Source organism: Anabas testudineus, chromosome 15, assembly GCF_900324465.2.
Source record: "Anabas testudineus chromosome 15, fAnaTes1.2, whole genome shotgun sequence".
Lineage (NCBI taxonomy): Eukaryota > Metazoa > Chordata > Actinopteri > Anabantiformes > Anabantidae > Anabas > Anabas testudineus.
In genome coordinates, this window is record NC_046624.1 from 6,855,960 (window position 1) to 6,868,585 (window position 12,626).

Consider the following 12,626-nt stretch of genomic DNA (forward strand, 5'->3'; position numbering starts at 1 on the left):
TAACCAAGCATCCGCCAGCCCATATTCTCACCTCTTTCCAAACATGCTGTACTCCGATAGGTGACCCACAGAGAAACTGAACACTGACTTGTAATAATGTAGTCACATGGCCTGACACACACACGTGTGGAGGTATAGCAGTCGTCTACCAATCGTGGGATTGGAGGGTCGATTCCCGGCTCCTCCCTTCACATGCCGAATTGTCTTTGGGCAAGATACTAAACTCCAAGTTGAGGGTGGGTGAATGAGACGCAGCATTTTACTGTTCTTGTTATTATGTACATTACATATAACCTATGCCAAGAGTGTTGCTGTCATATCAGAGCCCCATGAAACCAGAGATGCATCTACAATGATGCCGTTTAACATATCAAAGCATACTGATCAGGCCCAGCGTTCAATTCAAGTGTTCACCTGACCCCAAGAGCATGAATTCATTCATTTTTTTCCCTCGTCTCCTAAGCAACACGAGTGTTTCTGTTCTGTGTAGATACTGTGGCCTCTCATACATGACAGTATTTTACCACAGATGAGTGGATGCTCTTTATCTCCTCTGCAGTCTGTTAAACAGCTATGTGTAGCAATATAGCCAGTGTCTAGTCAGGGAGCTACTGCCATGGCAAGTGCTAACATACAGTGGCCTTATAAGCGCCCTTGGAGAAGGGGCACTTATTCACGCAGGTTTTTTTGCTGTTCGTGTTTCTGCGGCGAGGAGAAAGATCCTCTGCAGGAGCAGGAAAAGAAGATTAATAGGGACCCACAGCAGCTACACTTGGATAAATTGGGATCAGGTGAGAAGGAGCCTATCCAGATTACAGTGGAAGATCTGGGGATAGTTAATTCCAGTTTTATCCTGTCTGAAGAGGACCCCCTGACCCAGAGGACCAGCGTGGCCCGCTCACTCAGCTCTGTTTCTTCCTGCCAGAGGGTTCAGAAAAAGAAACGACTGAAACCTCTGGTTTCACTCCCTCCACAGCTCCAGGCGGAACCGGCCGTCACTCTTACCAGTAGAGAAGATGGTGAAACAGAAGAGGAAGAGCTGTTGTTATTTGAGAGTGGCACCGATAGCACAACAGCTTCTGGAACGCTGCTGACACCCCCTGTCATTAATCTGATCCCACCCACCCCCTCTGATGTTGTTGACGACGATCAGTTCTTTGACAATAATTCAGAGGACAGTGTAGCACATACATCTGGCAGCGATGGAAGCTTTCCTCCAAGTGACCAGGAGAGTTGTGATGAAAAGACGGAAAGTGTGGAGGCAGGGGACTCAGAAGAGGGATTCACAGTGGCTGACAATGAGGTTGTTACTGACAGTGCATCTGAGCCTGAAAAGAGCCCGAAAGATCAGTTGAGAGAAGAGAGGGAGGCGGTGCCAGCCAAGGATGGGGATAAAGGGAAAGCAAAGCCCAGGTTTTTGCGCGGTGCCTACCAGGTGGCTCCTGTCCCCGAGTACTCTCACAAAAGTGAGTCTAACTGCATCAGCATCTCTGCCGCTTCACTGAAATTCACACCAGAAGTAATACTTTGATATTTGGAGAAATGTGTTGTTTGCTCCCTTAAAATAAGACAGATGACAAGAGTTTAGTTAACACTTGAGTGAGTTAGGGGTTCGTTTACGCATTTACACAGCAAGGTGGCTCCTTGATGTTTGGCATAGCTTTGAATCTTCTAACTTTGTCACTCAGTATGTATGTTAGTATAACTCCAAAACTCCCTGACGCTGTCCTGTGACTGTGTGAAAAACCCAAACCTACAGGAACTTGACCCAGAAACTTCTTTCTTTGTTGACTTTCTAATACATTTTGTGTAACAGGTGAAAATGATGAACTGAATAATAACTGAATACCATTTATCTTCAGATTTTCATGGATCTGGCATGCTGGGCCACTGTCGCACTGCCAGTGCTTACTGGGAAACATAATATTTCTCTTGACTGAACACATACAGAAAGAATTAGCACTGATATCATCCGAGGCAAGAAAAACAAAAAACAAACACATTTCCCAAAATGTGACTAATCTCTGTTGTTTAACACTGGAATAAATGTTTTGTCGCATGAGTTCAACTTGGGTACATTTAAATAAGGAAAATCTGCTTATTAACTGATTAATTCATTACTAATTATGTTTAAACCCTTTTTATTTTAATGTAGTCCACCCTAGGTCACAGATACATGGCCTGAGATGATGGTCCAGGTCATCCAGCTGCTGTGCTCTTGTTTTGCCTCCTCATTTTGATCTCATTTCCCCATTCAGATGAAATTGCAGTCATTATGTGACAAGGCTACAGTACCTCAAACGCCTCCTTTGGGAGTTGCAGAAGTTCCCCTTTGTTGGAATCCCTTTTTAGCTTTTGTGTGTGTGTTCCCAGTGCATTGCTGGGCAGGCGGTTCCCAGGTTTTAGGTTCCTGTGACTCAGCATGCTCTCCTCCCTCGGTCGTCTGTCAGAGAGCTTACTTTTCTTTTCAAACAAGAGACAGGACAATAATACTAGGAGCCATAAGCGTTGCTTTTGCCTCTCTGCTATATAAATGACTACGTCTGAACTTTATCATTAACCCTGTGTGTGTGTGTGTGTGTGTGTGTGTGTGTGTGTGTGTGTGTGTGTGTGTGTGTGTGTGTGTGTGTGTGTCAGTGAATGAATGGTTGTCAAAAGTTGTCCAGCACTAAGTGCATGCAAAGATGCAATGTGCTTGTCTCTGCTAACCAGTCAACTTTCAGAGACTCCGTCCTGCTTTGACAAGTCCTTACTGAGCCAACTCAGACTGGGAATGATGTCCATCTCTCCTTTACTGGGTATTTCACCGTTTAAGGCAACACCAGACTGTGTCCCTAAGCCTGCGCAGAATTTCCTGTCCTTCTTTGTTTTGATTGGACTTTTCCTGGCTGTGTGAAGTCTGAACATGACTGTGGTAGGGTGGGTGTACTGCTACCCTCCATTACATTCTCAGACAGCTCTCCATCTCGTGTCCCTTCTCCCATGCATGGTGAAAAGAAGTCACAGAGCGAGACTGGAAATCATTTTCTCAGAATTTCAAAGACACTGTTATGTCTGAGGTCAGCTAGAGGAGGGTGCTCCTACATGTTTTCACATTTAGCCAAGACTCATCGCTTTTCTCAGTTGACTGTTCGAGTCGAGACTGTTGTGTTTTGTGTGGAGAGTGCTCTGACTTGGCTTAGCTTTGGGCCAGATTTTATGATCCTCTGCAGAGTGACTCACAGGCCATCCAGGTGATGAAGAGAGTGCCAACTTACTGCCCCCCCCTCCTTCTACTCCACTCTCTCCAGGACCCAGACAGGATTCCACTGCTGACACACATAAACCAATTACACTGTCTTATCTGATTCTGACTCCATCTAAACCCCCATCCATGTCAAGCCAGCCTTTCAGAAACAGGCCCCTGAAATGAAAAACACGTGTTTAAGAAATTAGGCTGAATTCTTTTGTTGAGTAAACTATTTGAAATGACTACTCTCATTTGAACGGGGGTCTTGACGCTTCAATTTGTCAAGATATAAAACTTTAAAGTAGCTATAAATGAGAACGGCAAACATTACAGCATACATCACATCACGGTGTTGTGTTGCCTTGAGAAAGCTCCAGCTTGGATGCCATATTCTCAGCCTCATTTGTCTCGCTTGTTATGTTAACATAAAAAAAACGATATCAGCTCGCTGACCAAGGGACATTTGGAATATGTAAGAAAATGTGCTTTCTGTGGGAAAGAACTCGGGCTGTCAGAGAAATATGTCATCAACCAGACGGACGTTAGTGTGTCTGATGGGTTGCCAAACTACCCCATCAAGCTGTGTCCAGTATCAGCAGTAGCTAATGTAATGCAAATAGCCTCAGTGACCTGTACTTCAGAAAAAGGCTGATAAGGCCTAGAACCATAAGAATAAAAAGGTTTTACAAGGCGAAAACAGGGACTTCAATCAATACTGTAGTTTATTTTAACATACATACAGAGCTACAGTATCTGTGATGTTGACTTTTCTCTGTGTTACTCTACAGGTGACCTGAGGAACACAGATATGAGATGCTCTAACATGGTAAAGACTGAGCTCTGCCTCTTTCCTTACTCTCCAAAGGGGAATCCATTTCAGTGCTTTCATCATGATGTCTTTATAAGTCACATATCATATCTTGTCATGTCATGTATCACATGTCAATGAGGTCAACATATCAGACACTCACCTTTAATGTAGGCTAGTTAAAAGTTATCTTTATTCAAGTTTGACTTGAGTCAGGGATTTAAAAATGATTAGACTGGACTAGATTCTAGTTTAATGTGACATATAATCTGCATCATGACACAGAGACCCATAAGTCACTCCTGCGGCTTTGGGGAAACGCTGACCAGGAGCGCCACGTTCCATGCTTCCATCCAGACCACAGACCAGGACCAGGAAGCGGGGTCGCCACGACAACGACGCATAACCGTGGGTGAGTCTTGCTTTATGATATCATAAAACAAAACGAATGTGCACTGTTCTGATATAAAATTCAAAAACTACTTTGGAATTCAGCGTCTCTCTCGATGCCTTTTCGTGCAGCATCATATATGCCACAGTCCAAGGATCAGAATGGAAACTTCACTGAGAAGGTACTGTAAACCATCAAAGCAGGGCCTTCAGGGTGGCATCAGCACACAGCCCAGAGCTGCTGCAATTACAGAACATGCTCTGTTTATATTTCCCAGCTCCCTTGATCTGTCAAAGCAATGACTCTGCAAATAGTCTCAGGATTTTAGTCTCTGTGTCCAGGCTTTGCCAACCAAGACTTCATGTATCCTTAGCGATGCATGCATTTTTAATGGCAAATTGCTCATGTCTCACACTTATAGCCAATTCCAAGCATTATCAGCTGCCTTATGTTCCTCTATACCCCATAAATTACATATGAATCATGCAGCCAACACCTACCTTAAGCAGCCACGCCTCACACTACAGCCTCGCACTGGGACCCCAAATTAGACGAAATGGCTGAAACAATAGATTATTTATGTGGGTTTGGTGAATTATGATCTAATAGGATTTTTTGTTTTCAAAAGGTCTTTCTGTCTTATAACCTAATAGCTAAATCCTTAAGACACCTCAATTTACCTAATCACTCCAAAGTCACCTTGTAAAGCCTCCACTGGCAGCAGAGAACGCTGTAGTTTTATTCCCAGGAACACCATAAACAGAGAATCTGTGACCAAGGTAACAATTATATAGAAACCCTTGTTTAGTTTCCCCATCAAAGTAAACATGTCTTTGTCACTTTTAAACATTTGTTTACAGTTAAACCCACAAATGAGTTTATTTGCTGTAATATGTTGAAACTGAGATAACCAACACAGTCATACTTACTTTGAATGAGTCAGTGACGCAGACAATGACGAACTGGAGTTTAATCATGTTTTGTCTTGATGTCTTGTCTCCTACTAAGTCTATTTCTTTCTTTCTTTCTTTCTTTTTTGCACACTGCTGGTTGAGCCTGAATTGTCCTCACCTCTTCTTCTCCCTAGGACATGGCCAGGCAAGTGGCCAAATCTTTCCAAGAGCTGAGCACAGAGGAAATCTGCCAGTGGTTTAGCAGCATTGGATTGGAGAAATGTCTCCCTTTCATCAGAGGTAAAATACATTCTTCTGACCTTCTCCTGTCTGAGCCTGTGGCTGTGACAAATGTATACATTGATTGATCTTCACCATAGAATAACTAAACATCTGTTTAAAAATGCTGATAGTAAAGGAAAAGAAGATGAAAAGACTTGACACCATTACTACATGAGCCTCTGTACAACTTTAGATTTGGATACTTTTCTTCATAGTCTAGCTCCAGCATGAATAACATTAAATAATTTAGAAATAACTCGACTCTTATTAATTTTATGTCATGCCAAGACAAACTCTGGTTAATCTAGGTCTACACTGTAATTCAAAAAACACACATACTTATTAAAAGCCCACATACTCTACACATAATGGAAACATGACTATAGAATAAGGTAAAACAAGAGAACAAAAAAGTAATAGTAATGAGATGTTTTATCTTTTCCTGTATTATTTCTCTTTCAGAAGCAAAGCTGTGCGGCACAGACATAGCATCAGTAAATGTGAAAACATTGGGCATCCTCAATATTTCCACACTGGACGATAGAGAACAGTTACTGTCAGCCATTTATAACGAGCTGCACCCACCCAGCAGCATCACCCAGAGACTCGACTCCCTGCTTGGTACGTTTTTCTTTTCATTATTAGAACAGTAGCAACATTTTCTACACCTTATGCAAAATGAGAATTCAAAGGGGTGTTTACTAGTGTGTTTTTTATGGTCATAGAATCACTGGGGCCTAAACATGTTGAGACATTCACTACAACACTGATGTCAATGAGCAAGTCTAAGTCATCTCCTCATGTGAGTTGCCTGAGCATGAATCGACGTTCCCTCAAACTCAGGTACAGAGTTCCTTTATATGCATAAAGTATACAGACACAGTGTCCATATTGTAATCTGAAGGCAAACACAGAATCATGATTATCTGACAGGGAACAGGTGGAGGTAATGTTATCAATAGTGAGCAGACTAATGGGCAACAGGTATGTAAGTCGGTGGGGAAGGTGACTGGAAGTGGAGGTGAAGTATAGGGGCATCTAGTGGTGGGGCTCAGGAACATATGCATGCAGCATCCTGAGGAAATAAGAATGAGTTTAATACGAGGGTGGAGGCTGACTGGACGTGCTGGGGCAGGAATCATGACATACTGTGAAACAAATAAATAACAAAATCAGCTTTACATTTTAATCTCTTGACTTTGTCCATTATAGAAACACCAGCCCAAACTACATGGGGCACAACAATTCTCAGCTGATAGAGATTACCATTAACGGTGAGTAACAGAGTGGGTTCAAATTCAAATGTAACAAGAACTGGGATAGAAAATGTGACAGCTTGTGGTGGATGTGACAGTTAAAGGGAGGACAATGTACTACTACTACTGGTGTTTGTGCAGGAATCTGACTGAACATAAAGTTATACTGAAACTCACATTTGTCATGTTGCATTGCAGCTTCAGAAAGAATAGTTCATCTTCGAACCCCAAAGGAAACAACTGTGGGAAAAATCATGGATTCATGTATGAAAATGTTGGGAGTGACAGAAGAAAAAAGTCTGTTCACACTGAAGGAACAGCAAGGTGAGCGATCCATGATGTACACCACATACAGTGGTGCAGTGTTTGATCACACACACTGTTTGTGGATAGTGCACATACTGTATGCTTTGACTTGAAGGTTCATTAGAGGGGCTCTTGCCAGACCAGCACATTGGGAGTCTACTGACATCAAAATCAGAGAACAGACAGTTGGAGCTCCACTTGTGTAAAATGGTACACTTCCTTACTTACTTACAGATTGTAGATAGTCCCATTTCACACTAGACATCAACCTTGTAAAGATGCTCATTGGAGTTTCTTTCATCACAGGAGAAACCAACAAGTCCCGCCTGTGAAAACACTCCAGAAGTCGACAGCACCAATGAAAACTGCAACATCAACAAAAATCTCCAGGGCAATCAGCCAGCTAAAGAAGAGAGGATCAAGGAGCTAAAACAACAGGTTGACTCGCTACAAAACGTCATACTTCAGGTCACTATGTCTTTTCAGCTACACCTACAATATAGCAATATGTAATAGGCTGCGCCACAACTACAAGTACACTATGTAAATGTAAGCATTTAGACCAAACTGATGTCTTTGGCCCCACAGGTTCAGGAGCTCCACCACAGTCTGGTGGCATTTTGCTCAGAGTTAAAGAACATGGATGGAGAAGTGAACGTAGACACGCTTCACTCTGCTGAGTTGAAGCAGAGACTAGAGTCGGTTAAAAGCCGCCTGAACGACAAGAGGCAGAGCCTGCAGACCCTCAGAGACAACATCAGCGAGTCGGCTGCTAACGAGAAGTAGGTGGACAGGCTTTGTTAATTAGTAGCTAGTTCAATGACGCATGAAATATTTCTTCAATCTTCCACAGACTTCACAGGCAGATTAATTACAGACTCCAAAATAAACACACTGATTTGAATATAAATGGGAATAACTGCTGCCATTCATATACAGTTCAAAATGTGATGGTAGCGTAGAACTAAAACAGCGGATAAAGGAGTGGATAAATCATAACCGCAAAATTTAAACCAAATATGTATTTATATGTGTGGTTCTGTGCCCTTTTGTGAAACATGTCCTGTTTCATTCAGACACTTGGAGGTTCATCTCTTGGAAAAGATGAAGTTTAACTGCCAAGTCTTTAAGGAGGAAATCTCTATGGTACATCTCAACCGACAGGTGGCTCATCTCCAAAATGCTCTGCAGGAAAGCTACGTTAAGGTACTATTGACCAAAGTAAGATCACATTTTACGGTTCATTTGCATTACTGCACAGTTTCACTAACCAGTTCAAGGTCTGGACCTCAATCAGAAATTTACACCAATTTGTGGGAAAGCTGTATGTTCACAGTCAGAGAATGTTTTGATTGCTAAAATTAAACAATGAGAAACAGCTTTGCCCCCAAAACAACACTACTTATTGTGAGAAGTATGTGTGGTATGGGATACTAAAATCCTTCTCTCTGTCTTTAATCACATCAGAACAACTTGTGCAATAGAAGTATTTTCCTCACTAATGAAAGGCATATTGTGATAATCACAGGCCCGGAGGGTACATCAATCTACAGAATATGAGAAGTCCATATATTAATGCATACGCTTGATTGTCTGACGGTACAAGCGGCACACACTGGGACAGATGGCAACAGCTTCCTGATGTGGGAGGTCATTACCTGACACTACTATGTCCACTATGTTTGATCTTCTCTTCACTGTTCTCCTGAGTGACAGCACAATGCTCCATTCAGTCCGCTTTGAATCATTAAGCTGTGCATTTAGTTGTGAGAGTGGGCAAGGCTGAGTGAGGCCTTTTGGATGAACATGTGCTTTTTCTGAGAAAATTATGTTTAGGGCTGACATCCGAGAGCCTGTGACCATACCAACAATGGAATGCGTGTGACAAAAGCCACTGGGAGAGTGCAACGGAGAAATGGGCCGGCATGTGTAAAACTATCTCCATCTATCCCCGGAGGAGCCCACCTTCTTTTTTAATGTGGCTCTTTAATCCCGTTGGAGAAGCCCTAACGAGGTGCCATGAAAGGACACACGCGGCTTCGGCTTTGAAAGGTGCCCCGTGTCACATTGCCGCCCCGAGGCCACGCTTTTTTAGGTGCTGAGTTTGTGGGAACAGCAGCAGCGCTAATGTTTATCATATGACCTAATCAGAGTTAACACACAGGTCAGAGCTGAGGAGCAGCCTGGGAACTGATGTGGCCGCTGCTCTAATAAAGAGCAGACCGCCCCGTGTTTGGTCTTGTAGGCTGCCCTGCATTACAGACAGTTAGGAAATATTTCATCATCAGCAGTCTAATCTCCGGGATCTGCTACAACTGCGGAGCATCAATAAAGCGTTCGAAAGGGAAGTAGAAAGGGAAACAGAGGGAGAGAGTGGCGGGAGGAGGGGAAGGACAACAAATGGCGGAAATGATTTTAAATAAGCAATTTAGCTTAGACAACTCGAAAACTTCAAACAGACCATTGAAGAGCGGAAATTAGGAAGATTATTGTTTTGCACACATTTTAGACTTACACCATCTGTCAGCATAGCGTGAGTTTTGAGTAATGGGGACGTTTCTTTAGCTTTTATACAGAATGTCCATGACAGGAGTTATGGTTGGTCAGACAGTCTCCCATTATTTCATCTTTGCTTACATTTAAGTTTAACTCACACTCACTTGTAGCTCACTGGAGTACAGGCAAATCATGGTATTTAAAAAATGTATAACTTATACTCACATTCTTATTATTACTAAAAAGATATGGTAATTATTTTGCACTTGAGTGACCTTTGTGAATCAGTGAACAATCTACTGGTTGTGTCTGGTGTGTATGTGGTATATCTGTGTCTGGACCAGGTAGGTTAGGATTTGATCAGATCTTGTGAATAAACAACATTATGAAGAAAAGATTCCTCGGGCTCTTGGAGTGTGTCCAATCTTGTGGCAAACTAAAAGGGAAAATGATGTGTATTAAGAGCGCGCTTCTCAAGGGGCTTCGGCTGCGTTTCCGTGGTTATATCCTGTCTGGCCACTTGTCTGAGGAGAGAGAGGCCTTAGCTTTGACCCTTGACCCCAGCAAGGCGGCATCTATTGCTGCAAGGCATTCACACGCCATTCAGGGGGAGAGGGGGAGTATGCCAAGAGGTTGGATAAGGGAACATTGGAATTCAGTGGTCAGACTCATAAGTTATTTCTGATCCCTGCAAGCTACTTGTGGTGTGATCTCCTCCTAAGCTAATCATTACATCTTGGTGGTCTTCTGGCTTTAACCCAGCCCCAGTTTTACCTCCTGGAGACGTGCATGTGGTAGTATCTGTAATCTTTAAGGCTCAATTCAAGAAATAAAGCTACATTTTTAGCTGATGTTAGTTTCATGTTGTAGACACTCTGAAACCCTTCTTTGACTCTAAAGGTTGAGACAGTGATGCCAGAGGTTGCGCTTGGTTACAGTAATGAACATATATGCTTTGTTTTTTTATATTTGCATTTAGGAGAAAGCTCAAACAAAGAGTTTGGCCATGTGTAGCCTCAGCCAGCTGGTGTCTCCACAGTATCCGGCTATGCTGCTAGTTGTACAGGAGAACCAGGGCGCAGATGGTCAGTATGGTTTTACGTGTCACCACCGAGAAGCCGGCGGACTGGTAGTGGTCAAGGTGGACAAGTCTCACCTCCGTGTGGATGACAGGTAACATGCAAAACAAATAAGAGTAGTATTGAATATCTTACCGCTCCTATTGTTTTTCATCGCTCTCATTTTCTATTTGGTGGTAGCTATGGAAACCAGAAAGATATTGGCCCCGAAGCAGACAAACTCTGTAATATAATACTTGGATGCAGAAGAGAGAGGAATGGAGCAGATCAAGAAACTTTGTGTAATTTAGCAATTACTGCATTAAAAGAAATATATGCTTAGATACCCAGGACTCTCACACTATACAAACACACAGTCCTGCCAAAGAAAGAGAAACCTACATGACAGCACAGGGATAGACATAGAGTCTTTGAATCTCACTGTGTGTGTGTGTGTGATCACTTACAGCCTCTGTGCCAATGCTCATTACACAGCTAATAATAAGATAGAAAGGTTTGCTATTTCCCTGTCAGTTTCACCTGGGTCGCTATAAATAAGAATACAGTGAAGGGAATTTTTAATGAGCTCTGTGATGTTTTTAATATTTCACGTTCTGTGATATACAATTTCTTTGATATCCTTTGTTGCCTATTAAATAAATGCACATTAGAGCTGCCCAACCTCTGCCTGCAGCGAAATAAATATTTGATATTGATTAGAGTTTCCCGTTCAACTTCTCATTTCTAAGAAGCAATGTTTGAGTATTCTTCAGCCTCATTAGTTGGCACAAGATGTACAAAATGTACATTACTGTTTCTACATTGCATATTTTCATACTTGTCTCTAATTGACCCCATAGGCTGGTGGAGGTGAATGGTGTACTGGTGCTCAACTCTACACAAGAAGAGCTGATTAAGCTCCTGCTGCAGGGGCCCAGTGCTCAAATTGTTGTTCTTCGCCAGCCCCCGCCCATCCTCACCTCCCAGCAGCAATCTCTGCTCCGGCATCACATGGTCAATCCTGGTCCCACGCAAACAATCTGTCAAGAAAGGGATGATGTGGTCACCGTGGCAACCCCTCCACAACGAAAGGTGATGGCCATCTGACGATATGAAGGATAGAAATAAAAATATAACTACAGAGTGGTGATGAGGATGGAACAAATTGTTACAGACCACAATGTGAAGTATCTTTTCTCCAACAGTGATCATGTTTTTGTATTAAAAAAGTGTTATTTAGAGAGTTTAGCAAAGAATTAGGGTTAGGTGTTTTAAAGTAGGAGTATCAACTGTTGTTTCTGTGTTGTTTTTGTTTGACTTTTTAAAAAAATAAAAAGTATGCATCCTCACACATAGCTCTGTCCTTAGTATAATGATGTATAATCCACATTCTTTCAATCTATGTGCAGAACAAATCAAATGAAAAAACATGTTTCTATAAAAATGAAAAACCCCAAGACCACATTCACTTCTTTTTTTCAATCTGGATCTCATTTGTTTTACATCATATTTTTGTACCACAAGGGAAAATAAAAAAGTAAATAGAAGAGACACAGAAGCATTCGCTCCACTGCATATGTGATAAGCATTTTTTATTTTTTTGCATGCAGCAGAGTAAGTCCCGGAGGGGAGTACAACAATGTAAACCTGATGAGGACTCCGCATTCTTCACCTTTTGAAATTAAAGCTAGAACATGATAGATTCTGAAAATATGTGATGTACAGACATGTCCAAAAGCTTAGTATCCTGTCTGCAAGCGTTCTCTTTGCAGATTAAACACTAAGATGGGCCTGATCAGTGCTCAGAACAAAGGATTTCTTAAAAAATGAGTCACGTCTCCCCTTTGTACATTGTAATGTAATCCACTGTGCTGTAGGAATAAACCCTTGGGCCCGGAAATGCCTCA

The 12,626-nt window shown here is 42.2% G+C and overlaps 1 protein-coding gene across 1 annotated transcript; it reads left to right on the top strand.

The window, feature by feature from the left end:
- Nucleotides 1-616: 616 nt before the first annotated feature.
- Nucleotides 617-12,097, top strand: LOC113158386. Its single transcript, XM_026354281.1, has 15 exons — nt 617-1,466; nt 4,018-4,055; nt 4,323-4,449; nt 4,560-4,609; nt 5,516-5,621; nt 6,066-6,224; nt 6,329-6,446; nt 6,816-6,877; nt 7,058-7,183; nt 7,281-7,375; nt 7,472-7,633; nt 7,754-7,947; nt 8,242-8,371; nt 10,641-10,834; nt 11,580-12,097. The coding sequence occupies exons 1-15, from the start codon at nt 617-619 to the stop codon at nt 11,824-11,826; spliced, it is 2,658 nt and encodes an 885-aa protein (XP_026210066.1). The 3' UTR covers nt 11,827-12,097.
- Nucleotides 12,098-12,626: the final 529 nt, after the last annotated feature.